Raw genomic sequence first — 20,627 nt, 5'->3', positions numbered from 1 at the left:
TATTTTTGTGACTTTTGACTTTGAGTGCTAGTTTGGGAACATAAACTTGATTTAGTGCTATTTTTGTCTTTTTCTCTGGTTAATGCCTAGACATGATTTTATATGAATCGGCATTATGTTTGCTGCGGCGATTAACAAATAAAATAAGATCCCAAAATGCGTTTACCTTAACTTACCCATGTGCGTATACCAACACAACGTTTATTAATTAACTATTTTTGTTTTAACTCATTCACAGCTTCATTTTAGTATTGTAAAAGATCTTAAGTGAGTCAACACATGAGATACGAGTTGCGTTTTGAGTATTTCCTTTCAATTAAAATAGCAAAAAGGCATTCAATTAGGGATTTGATTGCTACTTGTGAATTCACGAGACAAAAGTATCCATGAACAAAAGAAACACCGTCACATATCCCTTGATTCATGCCTTCTCTACTCCTCTGGAAGGGTTTCTCTTGATAGAGAACACATGTTATATATTAAAACAGAACTCACATCCCTAATTCATGTGTGATTTTTTTTTTAAAATGGACCTAATAGGTTTATTCCTAGAAAATCGTATTACATTTAATCTCTAATGTTATCATTTAAATTTTGGACCTACCAGAAATTTTTATTGGGTCATCAATAATTGGATTTAAAGAATAGATGATTCATTGGATTTATAAATAGTATAAATTAAATAGATATAATTTAATGTTGTAATACTATACCTCCATATGTTAAATATTTAAATATTTGTCATATGTTAACTTTTAAAATTATAAAGATTTTTTAAAAAATAACAAAAATCATATTATCTAACAATGATTAATCTTTACTATCTTAAACCAATGAAAACAAATTTTAAACTATATAGTTTATTTTAAAAATTAAACAAAAACTAAATATTTAATTATTTACTCGATAATATAAATCTATGAAGCGAAAAGTTTAATTTTTTAAAAACTTTTCAAATTTGTGAAATTACAATATCTTTGAATATGACAATAAAACAATATTTTACTAATCTTTATATATATAGTTACGATTTTAATAATGAAATAATAATCCGAAAATATATATATAGAAGAAGATACAAATACATGTGAAAGTTTAAAACAATCTATTCAATGAAAAAAATATACTGTAAACTTATTATGTTTTAAAAATTGATAGACACATATATTATAATATATACCAATTTAGAATTGAAAACAAAATATTTATATAAAAATAAATGAAAACAAAAACCGCGCGGTTGCGCGGATCGAGATCTAGATTAGATTTAAATACATTATATATGATTTTTAAAATGCATATATAGTCACGTATTATGTACATTGTAGTGTTCTACTTTATAATATGACGTATGATATATTAAAAACAGCGGATGAAGTAATTAATAATAATTTGAGACATACGTGAATACGTTGTAACATATTATAAAGTTCATCCATATAATTTTTTCATTGAGAAAGTAATCATCCACATACAGTTCTTTCGACGCCATGTGCACCAGAATACCAAATTTGTTTTGTGTGTGGCAATGGGTATGTATAAATTAATATAAACACTAAACAATAATATAATCTATATAGTGGAACGTGAAGTATTAACTTTTAAATTCAAATATCAACGGCCTGACTATATTATATGATATATGTCCCAATATTCTAAACTAATGTTTTATGAACCGCGGCAGCAATACGTGGTATAGTGGAAGACTAGTGACTCGTGACCGGAGTAAAATTTAATATATATAACAATTATAATGATAATTATCAAATTATGTATCTACTTTGAATGTAGTAGCTCTTTTAAAAACTTTAATTCCCCTTATTTCTCCTATTATATCTATCTACGACGCTTTAGAGATCCTAGACGTATCCAAGAAGCAACCTTTCTGTAAAAATAAATAAATAAATTTATCTTTATCGTTCGGTGATGCTAATCGACCTTTTCTATCATCCTGTTTATATATAATATCGTTATTTAAATTGCACCTTTGGACCTTTTATTTCACGTCCATCTAAAATTTGTATGCGGATGAAGGATAAAAATGGGCCACTGGAATTCTGGCAGGTCCCAGGTGGAATCGTAGGACAGACGAGCCGACAAACGGGATACGTGTAATATTTGCAATCGCGGGAGTAACATACGCCAACATCAATGTGCGCAACCCAAAGCTAACACCGAGCCCCGCGTTTTACCAATCTTGATTGAAACCCTTTTCTTCTTTTCTAAAACGTTCCCATTAACAAATATCTACTCAAACTTCATACTCATACAAAATAAATGAACACTGTATAAGATTAATGCGAAAACACAACTAACAAATGTTGTAGGTTAGTTCAATATATAGGTAGGTAAAACTGATACTATAAGGCTATAAGCCTATAAGCTACATGCATCGGATAGAGACCAGAGAACTACATGACCCACGATTGTAGAAAATAAAATTTATACTAAAAAAACAAATATAATATAATATAAATAATAAAAAATATAAAACGAAATGTGACTAAATAATTATTTATCAATTATAAATAATAAAAAATATAAAACTTTAAGAATTAAAAACATCAAATAATATATAATATTACATTTAATGTAAAATTTGACGTAATTGTTAGAGATGACAAAAATATTATGACACCAAAACATCAAATTTGGTGTATTATTGTTAGAGATGCCCTGACAAAGGGGAAAACAAAATCATGGAAGCATGCAAAAGAAGAGCTAGGTTTGCAAGCAAATTATACGGGAGTGGGTCACTACTCATTCTTCCCCCATGGTACACCACACGTGCATGCTTCTTCGTCTTCTTTACTTTTTTTTTTAATAAAAATGTAAAGATTCTTATTACCAAAATTTTTTATTTTTGCCAGAATTACTGAAAATGACAAAAAATAGAGAGAAAAAAAAATTAAAATCCTAAACACAAACTCAAATAAATCTTTGCAGGGGCAAACACAACATACACAAAACCACTATTTTTTTTTTGGTAAAAATGTAAAGATTATTATTACCAAATTTTTTTGTTTTTGACAGAATTACAGAAAATGACAAAAAACAGAGAGAAAAAAAATTAAAATCCTAAACACAAACTCTGATAAATCTTTGTAGGGGCAGACACAATATACACAAAACCGCTATCCAGAGGCACGACTAAGTCTTCTTCTTCTTTTTCCCATTGAACAAAAAACAAGTAACTTCATTCTTGATATAAATTTACAAAACCTAGGTAAAAATTTAGAAAGGATAAAGCAAATTCTGTTTGGAAAATAGGTAAAGAAACAAAAAGAGAAATTCAAATCATGACTTTTCTTTTACCTTTATCTTTTTGTGTCATAGGGATCACCGCTGGTTATAAACATAAAAAAAATTCATGAAGCATGCAGGAGTTATATAAATCTGGGCCCTTAAGTTTTAATATATTCCGGATTTAAAAAAAAAATATATATATTCCGGATTTGCTTTGGACCCACCAAGTTTTATAATTAAAATAATTATTAAGTAGCCATTTTGTATATATACACAAGTACATCAATAATTGGTGCAACTAATGTATTAAAATCAAACTTACTAACGTGATGAGAAAACGCAAATAAGTGTGTATCAAGATGCCTTGGGTTATAACAAAAATTGAAGTTTAAAATAAATTCAGGACTCTACAGTCTCTCTACCTACATTGAGAAGTTATTTAATTTATTTCGAAATTTTTAAGGCATGAACGCCGTATACGTGTTCATCTACCTTAAAATAAGCTTCATATTCTTTTAAAAAAAAATAAAAAAAAATAAGCTTCATATGTTTTTGTTTACATAAATTTTTGTCTACATATATTCAGTAGATACTGTTTCGCAAGATGGAAAATATTTTATTTTATTTTATTTTTTTTTTTTTTGCAAAATGGAAAATATACAATATACATAGTGAGGTCAGTGACGTTATATTATAGTTCTACACGTTTTGAGCGTTATTTGGATATTTTTCTTAAGACTGAATCCCTTTTTATCTTTGTTGTTTTATAGCATTAATTCCACCATACGAAGTTGTACAAGAAGAATATATTAGCTGCGCTGCAGGCTTTTATCAGTTTTTTTACATATAATCAATCACATTCCAACGGACAAAAAGAAGATGTGAACACGCGGTCCATTAAATTCGGCCTTTTTCCATTTATATGATACGAATTTTCTTATTGTCCACCATTTTATTATTATTATTATTATTCATTCTTCAAAAGTCATAGTGAATCACAAAATGTTTTTTTTTTAAAAAAAATTGATGTAATAAACGACCTTATTATTTACATATCCACCATCATCTACAATTACACCGAGGCAGTACTATGAAATTTGATTTGTACATCACTGCTTATATAATTGTGACTGAAATCAATATTCACGGACAACAGTCTCACCGTCCACAAATGTATCTTGGCTCGAGAAAGGAACACATCTTATCGGTGAGATATGTCTATGATATATATATCTTTAAGCTATTTAAAGAACTTTAAAAGGAATTTTTTTGTTTTAAAGAAAAAGACAAGTTTTATGTTCACATTAATATTCCCATGCAGCCAAAACAAACACCAACGCCTTTTATTTATTTTCGTTCTCGTTCACACTAGCGCGTTAAAACCGGTTAACTATTGAACCAGTCAAAACCGGACGTATTAAAACTTTCACTGTGTGTTTTCACTGACTAACGCGTTGACCAATGGCTACAATTTTGAAAAAACTTGGCCGGTGACCGGTTACTGTAACTTTCGTGTTGAATAACGACCTGCTACTGCCGGTGAGCATCAAACCCAGCTCTCCCCATTTAAACAAACACAATGACAAACATCATCAACTCCTGCACAATAATTAGTCCTCTCTCCTCTCTTCTTTCTCATCACCTCTCTTCTTTATTGGTTTATATTTTTTTCTTGTCCATCTCTGTTCTGGCGCGACTACTCTGTTTTAAGTTAACGGTACGTGTTTACAACTTTTATTTACTTTCTTGGAAACTTGGAAAGAAAGCAATGGAGTTTACTAGTTTTTATCACCCATCGTCTCTAAGCGTTTGGGAGTTTGGAGATTTGATGGCGGCGGAGAGGGATTCATTTGAGTTATTAGGTTCTCAGCAACATCATCAGCTTCAGGGCATTGCTGCTGCTTCACCTCATTCCTTCCTTCTTGAAACGCTCCAACCGCAAACGCAACCGTTTGTTAAACTGCCTTCTGCTGATTCAACTATCTTTCAAGCTCCACCGTCAAACGGTGACGCGACTGCAGATAAGTCAGTGACGTCAAGGGTGGAATCTTTTTGTTCGGATCATTTTCTGATAAATTCACCGGCGACACCTAACTCCTCCTCGTTTTCTTCGGCGTCAAGCGAGGATGCAAACGAAGAGAAAGCTAAAAGAGAAGACCAAGAAGAAGAAGAGGGACATAAGAAGAGTGATACTAATAAACAGTAAGAGTCTCATTTTTGTCTCATTGAAAGTGAATATACTTTTCTTTATAATGGGCGGAAAATTAATAAGTTGGAGAAATAGAGTTAGAGAGAAAATGGTTTCATTACGTAAAGCATTTTAAAATATATGTTTTATTGTGTATGAACAGGGTGAAACCAAAGAATAATAGCCTGAAGAGACAGAGAGAGCCAAGAGTAGCCTTCATGACAAAGAGTGAGGTTGATCATCTCGAAGATGGTTATCGCTGGAGAAAATATGGTCAGAAAGCAGTCAAAAACAGTCCTTTTCCTAGGTAAACAATGAGAATATTGTTAAACCCTAAGTGTATGAAGCTAATTTTTGTATATATAATATATGATGGTGTTTTGTTTTGTAGGAGTTACTACCGTTGCACAACAGCTTCATGTAACGTGAAGAAGAGAGTAGAGAGATCATTCAGAGATCCAAGCACTGTGGTTACGACCTACGAAGGTCAACACACACACATTAGTCCACTCATGTCTCGTCCAGTCCCCGGTGGAGGCTTCTTCGGATCGTCAGGAGTTGCTTCAAATCTTGGTGGTAACTTTGGGTTTCCAATGGAGAGCTCAACACTAATATCTCCTCAGTTCCAACAGCTTGTCCATTACCACCAACAACAAGAAGTCTTGTCTTGTTTTGGAGGAGTCGGACAGTACGTTAACAGCCACACACATGGGTATGGTGATGATGAACGTGTGAAGAAGAGTCGAGGTTTGGTTAGAGATAATGGACTTCTTCAGGATGTTGTCCCGTGTCATATGTTGAAGGAAGAGTAGTTATAGTCTCTATTTAGTATTGTAATATGTATAAATTAAGGTTTTGTTTGTATAATTGTTTTAAAGAAACGGATCACTTCGTTTTCATGAGGCAGATGTAGATCTAAAAGTCCTAAGGTAATGTCACCTACTGATGTTTTTTTCAGCGATGCAACCATGCATAACTAGGCAAGAAAATTTTAGTTTACTGCAAAACTAAAATACTATTAAACATTGGTTGGTAGCATAGTTAACTTGAATCGCAATCTAACAAGAAAAACATGAATGGCAGTATTTTGGTAAATATGATTCGCTACAACTTTTGAATTGCATACTAATTTTATATATTACCGATCATAGTCTATATAAAATATATTTGAGGAAAAGAAAAACATAGCAGCGATAGTGGCAAGTCTTTTTAATGGTTGTGAAACATAGCAGCGATTAAAGATTGTGTATTCCCCTAAGTGCATAGACTTGTTGGAAAAGGGTAAAAAAAAGAACAAATCCCACAAATTAAGAAATGAACAAAAAGTAAAAAGCAGATTACCATGCATATTAACTTTTTTCTTTATGCTATTTTGCAGCCATGCGTGTGTGTGTATATGAAAATGTTCAATTGAACAGAACAAGGAAGGAAAAAAAGAAGAAGAAAAGAAACAAACTGATGAGGTTATACTACTTTTTGTCTAGTGAGTGCATGGCAACGCCATTGGATTTAGTATGTCTGTATTGACCTTTACGGTGAGTGATGATAATCCCAAACAGAAGGTACATAATCATTGTCCCAAACAAGGCCACGTTTGCAACCGAAAGCAAAAGTACATAAACTCTTGATAGTTTAAAAAGTATATGACCAAAAGACAAACTTAGAGAGACCCACTGGTTCCTCAACAAAGAGAATCAAGTGTTTACTACCAGAGACTTTTATGAATAAGTTGCTTCATCAACTATCCTTGTTATGACTCACATGCATGACGTACTAAACTGTATCAAACGAAGATAGGAGTTTCCTCATCTTTATCTTCATTACAGAAAGCATAAGGCTCATGTCTATCAATTATTGGCATTATATATAACATAATTATCAATAGTAGCACACACATCATCGCAACACTTTCAGATTTTCTTTGACGCCAATTTTCTGTACATCTCGTCGACTTGTACCTGTATAATGAAACGTTAGAGGACTGAACGGAGCACACATTTATATCTACTAGTCTATAAATAACTAAAATTTTTAAGAAAAAACTGATCTAGAAAAAAAGTGAAACAAAGAAAATTTGAAACCTGATAATACTTGAGCAGGTTGTTCCTCCGGTTCTTGAGCGTTGCAGTCACTAAGTCTCTCGCTACATCGAAAGGTTTTGTCTCCACCGTCACTGCTTTGATGTACTCAAACTTTCTTAGCTATATATATATATTTTTTTCAAATCCACGATTAGTTTCTGTTAGTAACTTTAACTGAAGAAATTTGATATAGATTAAATCAAACCAGTTTAAACAAACCTTGTTCTTCTCTGCCGTGGACTTCAGTTCTGAAATGATGTGCTCTTGCAACTCCGAGAGAGAACATAGTTCTTCGAATGGTTTAGTAAAACCAAGTTCTTTAGCCCAACGTTTTATGGTTTCTTGGTTTGGAACAATCACCGCAACAAGCATCGATTTGAAGCTGTCTCCATAAACCCATATCTGAGAAACACAAGCATAAAAACAGACTGAAATTTGAGGAGAAACCTAAACGGCTTGCTTTCAGAGCTGAGAAATATACATCTTGGACAAGAGAGTTTTGACCATAGATGTTTTCCAAGTTCTCAAGAGCAACGTACTCCCCTTGAGAGAGTTTGATCAAATTCTTCTTACGATCAATTATCTTAAGTACTCCATTTGATTGAATCTCACCAATATCTCCTGTAAAAAAGACCAACATGACCCACGTCAAGAACAATTTAGAGACCAGAATCAGAACAATAGAATTTTTTTTTATTCAGTCAGTCACCTGTATGGAACCATCCGTCTTTCATGACTTCTTGAGTAAGTTTAGGGTTCTTGTAATAACCAGAAAACAAACATTTTCCTCTTATACAGATCTCGCCTGCCGGATTTTCCCCAAGTGGGTCGTAGCCCATTTCAGCCACTTCCTCAAGCCGTATCTCGTTGTAAACCGCCGGAATACCGACTGTCCCTAGCATACACATCTCGTCCGGGAAGCCCATAGCTGTTCCTCCAAGCGTCTCCGTCAGACCTATTCAAAACAATCACATCACCATTGGCTTTCCTTGACAAACACAAAACATAGAGAAGAAACCGTAGAATGAGTATATATACCGTAGCCTTGGACGACAAAGCAACAGCAAGTAACTCTCAGGAACTCCTCAATCTCTGTGCTCAAAGGTGCTCCTCCAGATACTAGCAACCGGATTCGACCTCCCAGTTTGTCTCTAATCTTTAACATAAATAAAAAAAAAAACAGCGAAAAGTCAGTTTATGTAATGACCAAAAACAAAACAAAACTCTCAATATACAAAGAAGAAAACGATTATTTTTAACTGGTTTAAACCTTTCCGAAGGCTATGAAATCAGCCATGGGTGAAGCTTTGCTATGAGAATATCCACGATTTAACCATGCAAGCTTGCTGCATCATCCATCATTTTGTTTTGCAATGTTACATCATTAGAGAACATAGAAGTAAGAAGAAAATAGAGCATTTAACGATGAAGTTGCTTACTGCTTGTAGAGAGCATTGAAGATAAATCTCCTTCTCGGGTTAAGTTCCTGAAGAGCCTTTTGAATACCCTCGTGGATTCTCTCAAACACTCTTGGAACTCCAGCTAGATAAGTTGGTTTCAATTCTTGAATGTCATCGCGTAACACATTCAAATCCTACGCAAAGTACACATCAACATGTATATATTCAAGTCTCTTAGTGATTCCTTTATCTATCTTGTTCCACAAGTTGATGAATGTTTGTGTTTCTTTAAGAGATTTAACATACTCCATGGTAATAGCCAACGGAGGCCCCTTTGCGAAAGAAGTATTCTTCATTCATACGGTCAAGAATATGAGCCAGCGGCAAGAAAGAGAGATACACATCTTCATGTGTCATCTGCTTGTATTTGACCCACCCAAAGAAAACAGAGGATTTAAGCAGAAACACAAGATAATATAGTTATAAATGTAATGGTGTTAGTCTAATAGTATTGTTTTAACATTCAAGAAGTTTTGTTTTTGTTCTTTGGATTAAATTTAAACACCGATATATTTTTGGTATTTTGTTAAAGACGATTCATAGTTTACCTTGTCTTCGAACTGGTCCATGAAAAGATCCATGCCAACAATGTAAGTGGCCACAGCTTCATGAGTCAAAACCACACCTTTAGGGTCACCACTCGTGCCGCTGGTATACATTATGGTGCATATATTAAACGGCTTAGGCGGGGTAGTCTCTTCCGGTTTCCCACATCCCTGCTCAATCAGTCAACAAAAAGATATTTTATCATCAGTCATCAATGCATATGTGTGTGTGGGACTTAATTCATTTATTACTGTGCACATGCACGAAAAATCAAATGCCGTAAGTTAGTTCAACATGTGCCTGTTATTAAATACCTCAAAGAATGGTCCGACCATTTCATATAGATTGTAGTATTGTACTATCGTAAAGTTACATAACTATTATTTTAGAAAATAAAACGAGAGACGAACCATTTGGAGAAAATCGAGCCAAGAGTATGTTTTGACTCCAACTTCTGAACCCTTGAGGTTATGCTCTTCGCTCACATTAGTGAAGGAAACTATGGCTTTTAGCCGTCTAGCACATTTGCGGTCTGGCTCAAGAAGCTAAATATCAGTAACATACAAAATTTATTATTCACGTACGTAGTATATTAAATGTATGATTATTGAAAGTAATTTTCAAAGATCTTAACCCCTTTAATCTTGGTCTCTTGGACGAATACAAAATCGATTTCCGCCTGATCAACGATATAATCCACTGCTCCAGAACCTACAGAACAATATTTTTTTGTTTGACTCTTGTGTCAATAACACTGAGCCGCAACACTACAATAAAATACTGTAAAATTTAACCTACCCAAGGTATCATATAGAGGTACACAGATTAGAGTGTGAGCCGCACATGCCTAAATATATCCACAAAATTCGTATAAATTTTGTAAGAAACTTTAATATATAAAAAAAAGAGAATTTCTTTTATCAAAAGAGATGAACCTCCATTGTTATGATCCACTGAGGACAATTAACTCCATAGATCCCCACTCGACACCCCTACATATATGCATGCACCAATTTATTTCAATATATATACTAATCTCCAAGAACACTAAGAATAATGAGATGGTTTTTAGAAAGAGGTGTGTAAAAAATGTTTACAGGCTCAGCTCCAATAGCACGTAATGCAGAGCCAATCTGCAGAACTTCTTCGTATGCTTCCTTGTAAGTTTTCCACATATACGGTCCAACCTAACCGACCCCGTACAAATACACTTATAAAACAAATATTTACACATAACTTTTTATCTTTTTAGTAAGAAGACTTTAAAAGATCACCTTCTCATCGACGATTCGACGCCATCCAAGCATCTTGTTGTCAGGGAATTTCTTGACTGATTTACTAATAAAACCCAAAAGAGATTCATCAACAATAGTTACATACAAAAGATGATAACAGTTTTGTTAATGATAATATACCTGAAAATGTCCCAAGCAGTGGTGATATCAGAATCTATTGGAGGAAAACCTTTTTCCGACAAAAGATTCCGGTATACCGGACCTACCGACGGCTTCCCGTTTTCCCCTCTCACTCCATCTTCCACCTTCGCCGCGAAAGACTTCATTCTTTCTTTTGTTTTCCGTTCTTTCAAGAGAAGCTCCAAATCTAATTTTTCTTTATGTAAAACAAATGAAATAAGACAGTGTTAATATTGAGATATATAACACTGCCAGAATTGATGAATGGTACAAAATTTTAGGAACTAAATGTTAAATGTAGTAAGAGAATCACTGAAAGAGTAACTTGGTTACAAAATGAGGAAAATAAGAAAATGAGGGAATATATCATATAGTTTTGCATTTGTGGATTAAAGTTTCATGAATTAATCTGCTTGCGTATTCCGTACGTTAGTTATATTATTATGTACAAAGTAAATTAATGGCACTTATTTGTCACCGGTCCGATCCACCTAACCATACGGAGCAGAAACCCAAAGTTTTTATATATTATTAGTATTATTATAAAAACTTAAGACCATGATTAACGCTAGGGGTTTTTAGAATTTTTTTTTGTCACATTTAAAAAAAAAAAATTAAAAACGAACCAATCGCGGACCGCCACGTATCAGTAGGGTCCGCGAAGAGTATAAAAACCCAACTAAATCACTTCTTACAGAAAAGGAGAAAAAACCTGGTTTAAAAAAAATGGTGGAGTCATCTCTTAAGAGCCCACTTAAGAGGTAGGGTTAATGGTGACCTAAGATAACTACTTCATTCAGATTTGAAACAAATTTGGTTTCCTATATTATGATTTGAGGATTTCATATTTCAGAGAAAAATAATAAATTAAATAACATAAGTCGAGTCTCCGTTATTTTCACGGCCGTTTAACATCAACTAAACTTATAATTAATAATGTATCATAAACTAATTCACTAGTCACGCCTTAAACGTGAACATATGGATAACCCTGGCTTCACTCTCTTTATCCCTCTTTTCACCATGTTCTTTACAATACTACACAATTTTATGACTGGAGAATTTAATGAATATATGAAAAACTCTGAAAATAACAAATATGAAAGTGATGTAGTTGTAACTTGTGACGTTCTCTAGCAGACCTAGACATCTTCATACTTCAACACTCATTATATATTTTTCTTAATACAAGGGTAAATAGAAGAATAACGATTTTAGGCTCTCTCGTTCCAACGTTTTAAAAAGAAATATAAAGAAACCATCAAAATTGTTCTGATCTAAAATACCAAAAGCAGAAAAGAAATGAAATAACCTGAAGAAAAGCAAATATTAAGCAACCGACCTTAGCTCAGTTGGTATAAGAAAGGATTGTAGTAGTTTGCAGATGATCTTTAGATCATGTCGGATTGTTTTTCACCGGCTTGAAGCTTTGTTTTAATATATATCTTTGTGTATGAATCCCTTAGAAATGACCAGAGAGAAAGAATATAAGTTGAGGACCTCAGAAATGGTTGTTAGTTTGTAGTTTGTAGTTTGTAGTTTGTAGTTTATACTATAATAATAAATGAGTTTGTTATAGAAAAAATGATAAAGAAGAATAGAAAAAAATATGAAACAAGAAAATTGATTGATCCACCCAATTATATTTCATTAATTAATTATTGTCTTGTATAGGCTAGGGTATAGACTTGTAGTTCGCCAATAGTTAAATTTTCCATAAATCTTGAAACTTCTATTTTACTTCTTCTTTTTAACACAAAACTACTATTTTACATTAATTGAAATTACGTCCATCATGAACATACTTTGTTTATTAATAAATAAAGCATATAATAATTTGACGTTTGTGACAAGCTTTTTGACATTTTCAAAAACTAATTTAATCAAAGTTGTAGTAAGAAAAAAAAAATTGCAGAGATTTAATGATACAATTGCATTGGTTTAAATTTACTAATCCCTTAAACTCGTGTTTTGGACATGATGACTGTACTGTAGGTTCTTGTGTTTTAGACTGGTCTACACTTGATAAAACTTGGAATCACAATTGACAAATTTATTCTTGGGACAATTCAAAATAGTGCAGCGTCACCGGCAAAACATGCAAATGAAAATAGTGAATCAGTAGTGAGAACATTTTTAGAGATCAGATGCTTTCAATTTTCTAGGCCGCTTATGAGCTGGTGAAGGAGTGTCTGCCTGCCTTCCAGGACCCTGTACGATTCACAAAACATATTGTTACTGAGATCTTAGTGTTATATATATGCTGAGAAATCAATATGAAAAGAAAGACCAGACTCTCATCTGCATCACCTTGCGCTTCGGTTCCTTCTTGATTGGTCTTTCAGCTGAAATTCCTAAACACAGACACACAAATTGCAAGTTAGAGATGGTTAAGTAGTAAATACAATTCTGAAACAAAGAAGATAAGGAAATATATGGCTCAGATGCGAAAACACGATCCTGATCAAATACAAAACGATCAGAGATATATATATATCCGCAAGAAGATGAAACTTCAGTAATAATTGGCGATTCAAGTTATGATGCTGACCTTTGGAGTATCTGGCATTGCGGCATAGGTCCCTTCACGGTGTGATGAGCCTTCTGATTCTTTATACTGTAGCTGAAAAAGGAAACAAGTTAGAAAAAGAAGCAGGCTGTATATTTGTGAACTCTATATAGATTACCTGCTTCTGAAGATTCAGTAGTGTTAGAATTTCTTTCCGTAATTCAAGATACTCATCACATACAGTTTTTGTAGGAACCTTTGGCTTTAAATTAACCTGTAAAACAGAAACTCTATATACTCAAAAATCCATTTTGCATAATCTCAAAAGCAGCAGCTCATAAGAAGCTAGCCTCTATCCAAACCCAAAATACCCATAAGTTAGTAGTAGAAGACATGCAGAAGCTACCTTCAGTGAGAGAGAGTGCCCTTTATAATGTACAATTAATTAAAGTCTCATTGCTCAGTCAACGGGCATGATATTTAAATAAATAGAAAGAGTTAAACAGAGCACGAAAGCAAAAACAAACCCCGAGATCTTGCAGAGTCTGCCCAACGCGCTTGATCGTTCGAAGACCAACAGCAGAGCTTGCAGCTTGAACCATTTGTTCAAGTCCATAGGTTCTCAAGTACACATGAAGCTGGAAATTAAACAGAAATCAGATCACTGGAGGCCCAAATGAAAAAAAAAAAAGCATAGAGAGGAAGAGAGAGAGAGAGAGACTCACCATGCGCAGAGAAGCAAGAGTAGAGGCATAATCTGCCATAGTTAGTATTGATGGAGCCACGGCAGTTGCAGGAAGTTGAGAATTGGAAGATGGAGATACACTACACCCTGGACCTCCATCAGCTTTATCAAGACCGATATTCTCATTCCCAGACACATCAAGATCTGCCGCACGCTGGACAACCAGAAAGACCAATCGTTATAGAGACAAGATGATGAGGATTGAGTTCTAATATGCGTCTAAGGTAAAAGGTCATCTTCAATCACCGTAAGCAAAAAAATTATCTATTGTTATTTAGTTAGTACGAGTGAGTATATATTGATTTAAAGACAGCACTTACACGTGCAGCCAAACGAATCTCTGTGATTCTTTTAGCCTCAGCAAGAATCTGTAGTTACGAGAGACGGGTAAGATAAAGCAGAGAACTATTTTTATATTTTCTAAATGCATTTTTAGTAAAAAAAAAATTAAAGAGAAAGACCTCAGCATCTTTCTTCTCCTGGTGTCTACTCTGGGACAGGACCATTGACAATGCACGTTTGCGCTCTCTATCGCGTGTCATATCATAAGGCTCCTGCTACGCAAATATATTGAAAAACAGCTTTTTAGAGATAATGTTCTCTCCAGATAACATAAATAGGAAAAGATTGCTAAAACAACTATTTAATAGCTCAGAAGATATATAAAAGTGGAAACTGACCTTCCTTCATCAGAGGATGGTTTGCCAAATCTGCTGGAGACTGAGCTCTAGCACGCAGCAGGGCCCGAGTCACACTACAAAAGAAAGAGAATTTCTCAGTCCTCGTATTTTCTAACAAACGAAGGGGCAAAGGGTGAAAACAAACCACTCTCTAGAGTCCGGGATAATGGGAAGCGATCAGCAATGACAGTGAAACGGAGATCAAACCCTTTCACACAATTGAAACAACTGATGTGAAGCCATTGCCAAGCAACCTGAAGGAAAGAAAGAAGGGTGTTCTTACTTAACACTATCATCATCAAACTCGATAGAAGAAGAATCATCTAATAAAGTCAATAAATTTGAGACCATCTCATGAGGTGGAGGAGGACGCTTTAAGTGGGTAACATCAATTGAAGGCAATTCAACAAAGACCACATAATATTAACAGCCCCAATTCAACTGAAAAATCAATCCTTTCGCGCGAAATGCCATCGGGTTTTCTATGAGACTCCTTCTGGGGTCGAGCTTTCTTCTCGTGGAGTGGCGTCTTCCGCAACCCGAGAATGTCTTTCGCGTCCGTACCACCCATTCAACGGGTAGCTATCATCCAACCCGGAAACAATACGATCTTCGATTCGATTCGGAAGTTAGGGTTTCCAATTTCCCCGAGGATTTGGGGATTTTTGAGCGCCAAAGAACGCTTGGTGAGTTCACTTTTTTTTTTTTCCACTTCGTAGTTAAACGGCATCGTTTCCGGAATCGACACTCTTCGGCTTACGTTAGCCTATCTAGTTTCCTACAGTCAACCTAAACGAAACCTTTATTAGTGGAGAGATTTGGAAAATAAATATTGATTTTTTTACAATTTTTTTTATTACGCCCAAATGTTATTATTGAAATAAAACTTATATATTATGTATACAAAACACATAGTTTTCCAAGATATATGAAATTAAGAAGTTGACAAAAAAAATATGAAATTAAGAAACATAATAAAAGTTTTCTATACAGGTTTACTGACCAAAATGCTAAAGTTACCCAAAAAGGAGAATCTAGAAGGTTAGTTCAACCATAGTTGACCAGTACGAGAAAGGATTAGATCATGATATTTTCATAAAGCTCCTTTTTAAAAAATCAAATAAGAATATCTCCTCTCCTCCTCTCATTGTTTCTTGCTGAAGATGAACTCTTTTCTTTCTCTTCCACATCTAAACCATGTTGTGAAAGGACCATAATGCCACGCTTACAAACTCCCTCTTGACACTCCTGCAATGGTACTTTAGTAAATCAACATGTACGTACCAAAACTAGTTTCTATTATGTTTTCCACGTTGTCCTGTCTTATTTCAGCATTCAACGATGGTGGTTAAGACTATATACACACTGAACCAAGCACACACACAAACGCACGTATATATGTTTTGTGTGTGTTTGTCTTTGCACTTAAAATTGATTAGATACGTAATTAAAAGTTAACCAAAGCATCGTGTGACGTCTGATACTCATGGCGTCGATAGTGATGTTCTTTAGAGCCCTGATGAGTTGCCGTCTTACGCCCGAAGAGGAGCCAGAGACGGCGGTGACTTCTTTGTCAACGTTGAAACTTTACAGAAATGTCGCCGGAGCCGAGAACACGACGAGGAAGAGTACTTCGGTCGTTGACGCATCGCATGGCATCGATAATCACGAGTTTACTATCGAAACCACGAGTGGGATCAACGATATGGATGAAAGGTTTTATTGGATCATCGTCAAGAATCACTTGTTCTTGTAAGTTTGTAATGATTTGCATAATTTTATGTTTTATCGTGTTACGTATCATTGAATCGACCATGCATATTTCTCATGAGGTATATGAGCCTTTTGGACTACCAAATTGTATATGTGCGCTTTTAGATATTGAGGAATAATTTATATGGAAATAACTCATGCGTTGTAACAATTTGAACCAAGTTGGGTTCTACCAAGATCACTTTGATGAAGGTTGATATAAAAGATGTTATTTTTTCGGTTATATCTGATCCTAGCGGGGGTGATTTTGTAATAATCAATGGTTTAACCATCAAGTAAAACAAATAAGTCATGTTCTGACGAGTGTTATTTAGCGTGTTCCTTGCATGTTTTGTCGTAACTAAAACGGACCAGCTCAAATATGAACTGATTCGAGTTAGTTCTCTTGACGATTAGAAACGTTATATTATTGAATAATTCACATATATCACAAATCACAGTTATCCTCACGTACGTGATGATCAGATCTTAGTTTAAACGGGAAAAGAAAAAAGAAAACATATTAAAATAAGTCAAGATTCGTATACCAAGGCCGTATCTAAAATGGCATCACGCACGAATGACTATTACACCTAACGTGACGCAGTTGAATTCCTCGTTACGTATCATAATCGTAAATTTCCTTAATTATACGAAAAGGATGTGGTCTCGTGGCAGAACTGGTCCCGCAAGAACCAAAAACTCTCATCATCGGTCCACATGTTGTCTCCATCATCACAGCCCCAATCGTTTAACTCCAAGAAACCCGTTTGACCCGCCGGATCATAACCAGACCCGTTCACTACCCTGTCTTGAACGTCCGATAACGTCTCAGCTGGCGAGGTTGAAGACGTTGCGCACAGTTCCGAAGCCTGAACGAATTGATGACGATGCTGGTCCGGGTTTAAAACAAAACCTGGCTCGACCGGAGTCTGTTTGTCGATAGGTTGACCTGGGTCGGTGATCACTGACTCCACTGGGTCATACGTGGGGGATGGTGTTTGGGCGTTGATTCTTTCCATTAATCTAGGCATCCAAACATTTTTCATTGTCTCCTTGAAAAGATTGCTATTAACATCGCATCTAAGGTGTTTAGCTTGTTTTTGCACACGAGTTCTCCAATAATTCTTTATTTCATTATCTGTTCTTCCCGGTAGATATTGTGCAATCTTCGACCACCTTATATTTTTTTTAAGAAAAAACCAAACAAACAAATATTTATAACCGTACAAAAATAATATTTTCTATAAAAGTGTTAACTAGTAAATGGGGAACAAGTATTTACATTTGCATCTTTGGTAACATACCTATTGCCCCAGAGAGAATGGAGTTTGAGGATCATAAACTGTTCTTCGAGAGTGATGTTGCCTCGTCTAACATCTGGCCTCAAGTAGTTAAGCCATCTTAACCTGCAACTCTTACCAGTTCTCTTAAGCCCTGCATGTTTGAACATATAGTATATAAACATTTATGTCTTTGCAACTGTGTCTATAAATTAATGTTTCACTTGGTTATACACATGGCCGATCCCGTGTGTATATTAGAGACTGGTGACTAATTTGATACCTGAGGAACGAGCGATATGGTTCCAGCGAGCATCACCGTGGATGGAGACGAAGTTGACGAGAATAGCATCTTCTTCCTCGGTCCATGGACCTTTCCGTACATCAGAATCTTCTTCATGAGCTGGTGAGTTTAAGTTTTGCTCGTAATTTTCCATTTCTCTATTATTTTAATGAGAGAAAAGGAAACAGAGAAAGAGATGGTGTGAAATGTGGATTAGATTTGAAGTGATTAAGCAATATGTGATTTATTTATATATATAGTGAAGGAACGCGAGAATAAAGAATTACAAAGTGTTTGACCAAAAAAAATTACAAAGTGATATTTTAAGAAGGATGTTTGAAAATTAGTAGACGAATGAGAGTGACTGGAACACGGCATAAGTGATGTGATTATTCAATTATTATATTTATTCTTGTTTATAAAGTGGAATTTTGCAACTATATAGTATACCATTCTAATCACAATTAACATTCTGTTTGGTCAACTTTTGTGTAATTAAAAATACCAAGGTTTGACCCTTTGACTGGTTCAGATGGATAGAAACACGCTCTCTAGCTTTTGCTTTGGTAAGACTCCAGAGCAACGCATCGAGGGTTTATCCAGAGCAACGCATCGAGGGTTTATAGGGAGAGTTCACACAGAAATAAAAAAATAAAATAATAATAATTCAATCACATGAATCCCTCTCTCCTAAATCTCTATTGGTTGAACCACTTTCTCTTAAAGTTCATCACTGTAGCGCGGACTCCACGTGTCGTAACGGCCGTGATTGGTCTAATTTTTTTTTTTTTTTTTAAAAAAAAAAAAAAAAATTAATAATAAAAAATTGAAAAGATGAATCCCACGAGGGAGTTCATTGATGTGGGTGATCTATTTGTAGAGTTTCTAGATTGTACCACACAGTAGGCGAGACTTAAGTTGTTGTATATTTGTAATCGGATTAAAATGACTGATTACTTCTGAAGTATCAATCAAATATTGTTGCTAATCACCATTTCATCTTCTTCATTTTTTTTTTTTTTGGCCAATCTTCTTCATTTTTTATATGAAGGATACAAATTAAAAAAAAAAAATGGGGCTTCACAGTCTATATTTTGAGGGATGAAACTCTAGAACAGACTCAGATCACTTCTGTAACTATAAATTTATGTCCTATTATCGATTACCTTAGTTTTCCAATAATTTCGACAATCTCTGGTTTTTTTTTATGTATTTCTTTTGAGTTTCCATATCTGTGACAATTTCAACATATTCTATAGTTTCTTTATGAATGATATTATTCCTACAAGACTATGGGGTAGAATCAATGACTAGTAAAAATATAAGTATGATCTATTGCTTTTATTTTTACCAGAATATTGTGGATGGAAACTGACCAAGCTAGTAGTCCCTTGTGCATGACGTGGAAAAAATATGTTTATGTTTAAGAAATTGAGAATGATCTAGGGTTTGGTGGGTATTATTAGGAGTAATATGGAATAAAAGAAGAGCTGGAAAAGAGCTGAAAAAATAGAGAAAAGAAAAATAGAGTAAATTGTTTTCCTCTAACTAAAGTCAAAGTAAAATTGTGTGTGTATTTTTTTCTTTTTAGAATAATAACTAGAGTAAATAAGTGAAATAGTATTTCACTTGATTGATATTTTTTCAATGGAATTTGGAGTAATATAAATTTTGGAGTAAATAATTATTCTATAATGATCTTGTTTTTTCAACAAATAAATAAACACATGCTTTCCATATAGAACTTTCAGATCACTTTAAGTAAGTACTCGGTATGAATTTTCAGTTTTTAATTATTTATTTTATTAAATGATGTATTTGTAATATTCGTTCATAGTATATTCATTAAGTAAATATTTTTTTTTGCATCTTAAACTATCTATTTTTTTACGATTGTGTGATATCATATAAAAAATATAAAAAAATGAGTATAGAGTTAATTAGATAATTTTAAAAATAGAAATTTTTCTTTCGTGTACGATATCATATAAATAATGATCCGTCCAGTTAAAAAAAATCATGATTATTTTATGTGTAATTTTTTTATTTTGACCATTTCCTTAAAACTATATTAAATTTTACATATTTTAATTATAATATTTTTAATATCTTTACATTTTTATTTGAAATGCAACTCAATATTTTTTTAACAATTATAACAAAATATTTAAAAAATATTTTTAGAATTTGTTTGAAAAATATGAAAATTACATTTTAAATTAAAATTATCCTAAAATATGATAAGTTTTGATGTAAACGAAAACTCAAATTATGTCTAAAATAATGATATTCAATGATACTAACAATTTTAATTGATTATTTTTTACAAAATACATTTACAAAAATATTGTTTGAAAGAAAATTCATTTATCTTTCAAATATAAAATGAAAATATTATAATTAAATAATAAAAAATATAAATAAAAACCATAAATTTAG

The 20,627-nt window shown here is 33.6% G+C and overlaps 5 protein-coding genes across 6 annotated transcripts; 2 read left to right on the top strand and 3 right to left on the bottom strand.

The window, feature by feature from the left end:
• The first annotated feature begins 4,792 nt into the window (after nucleotides 1-4,792).
• On the top strand, nucleotides 4,793-7,123 carry LOC106342149 (probable WRKY transcription factor 23). Its single transcript, XM_013781003.1, has 3 exons — nucleotides 4,793-5,448; nucleotides 5,598-5,741; nucleotides 5,826-7,123. The coding sequence occupies exons 1-3, from the start codon at nucleotides 4,826-4,828 to the stop codon at nucleotides 6,244-6,246; spliced, it is 1,188 nt and encodes a 395-aa protein (XP_013636457.1). The 5' UTR covers nucleotides 4,793-4,825; the 3' UTR covers nucleotides 6,247-7,123.
• Nucleotides 7,046-12,440, bottom strand: LOC106342148 (long chain acyl-CoA synthetase 1). 2 transcript variants are annotated; one of them, XM_013781001.1, is made up of 18 exons: nucleotides 12,279-12,440; nucleotides 10,937-11,132; nucleotides 10,796-10,859; nucleotides 10,619-10,708; nucleotides 10,457-10,513; nucleotides 10,320-10,368; nucleotides 10,156-10,232; nucleotides 9,932-10,066; nucleotides 9,524-9,691; nucleotides 9,222-9,332; nucleotides 8,955-9,109; nucleotides 8,786-8,861; nucleotides 8,554-8,671; nucleotides 8,225-8,470; nucleotides 7,997-8,136; nucleotides 7,735-7,917; nucleotides 7,516-7,635; nucleotides 7,046-7,392 (listed from the first exon to the last, which is right to left on the bottom strand). In XM_013781001.1, the coding sequence occupies exons 2-18, from the start codon at nucleotides 11,080-11,082 to the stop codon at nucleotides 7,345-7,347; spliced, it is 1,983 nt and encodes a 660-aa protein (XP_013636455.1). In that variant the 5' UTR covers nucleotides 11,083-11,132; nucleotides 12,279-12,440; the 3' UTR covers nucleotides 7,046-7,344. The 2 variants fall into 2 exon arrangements, with proteins under 2 accessions (XP_013636455.1, XP_013636456.1); XM_013781002.1 differs by having other exon boundaries at nucleotides 12,249-12,398.
• Nucleotides 12,441-12,872: 432 nt separating this feature from the next.
• Nucleotides 12,873-15,596, bottom strand: LOC106339805 (SWR1-complex protein 4-like). Its single transcript, XM_013778680.1, has 11 exons — nucleotides 15,219-15,596; nucleotides 15,016-15,124; nucleotides 14,875-14,944; nucleotides 14,652-14,744; nucleotides 14,511-14,558; nucleotides 14,171-14,344; nucleotides 13,973-14,083; nucleotides 13,624-13,719; nucleotides 13,488-13,559; nucleotides 13,247-13,290; nucleotides 12,873-13,147 (listed from the first exon to the last, which is right to left on the bottom strand). Exons 3-11 carry the CDS (start codon nucleotides 14,878-14,880, stop codon nucleotides 13,090-13,092), a joined length of 702 nt encoding a protein of 233 aa, XP_013634134.1. The 5' UTR covers nucleotides 14,881-14,944; nucleotides 15,016-15,124; nucleotides 15,219-15,596; the 3' UTR covers nucleotides 12,873-13,089.
• A 643-nt stretch (nucleotides 15,597-16,239) lies between these two features.
• LOC106341143 lies at nucleotides 16,240-16,866 on the top strand. Its single transcript, XM_013779962.1, has one exon. The coding sequence runs from the start codon at nucleotides 16,357-16,359 to the stop codon at nucleotides 16,624-16,626; it is 270 nt and encodes an 89-aa protein (XP_013635416.1). The 5' UTR covers nucleotides 16,240-16,356; the 3' UTR covers nucleotides 16,627-16,866.
• A 211-nt stretch (nucleotides 16,867-17,077) lies between these two features.
• Nucleotides 17,078-18,394, bottom strand: LOC106340461 (transcription factor MYB108-like). Its single transcript, XM_013779341.1, has 3 exons — nucleotides 18,189-18,394; nucleotides 17,930-18,059; nucleotides 17,078-17,801 (listed from the first exon to the last, which is right to left on the bottom strand). The coding sequence occupies exons 1-3, from the start codon at nucleotides 18,340-18,342 to the stop codon at nucleotides 17,267-17,269; spliced, it is 819 nt and encodes a 272-aa protein (XP_013634795.1). The 5' UTR covers nucleotides 18,343-18,394; the 3' UTR covers nucleotides 17,078-17,266.
• Nucleotides 18,395-20,627: the final 2,233 nt, after the last annotated feature.

This window comes from Brassica oleracea, chromosome C4, assembly GCF_000695525.1.
Source record: "Brassica oleracea var. oleracea cultivar TO1000 chromosome C4, BOL, whole genome shotgun sequence".
Lineage (NCBI taxonomy): Eukaryota > Viridiplantae > Streptophyta > Magnoliopsida > Brassicales > Brassicaceae > Brassica > Brassica oleracea.
This window is presented reverse-complemented; position numbering and strand designations above follow the sequence as displayed.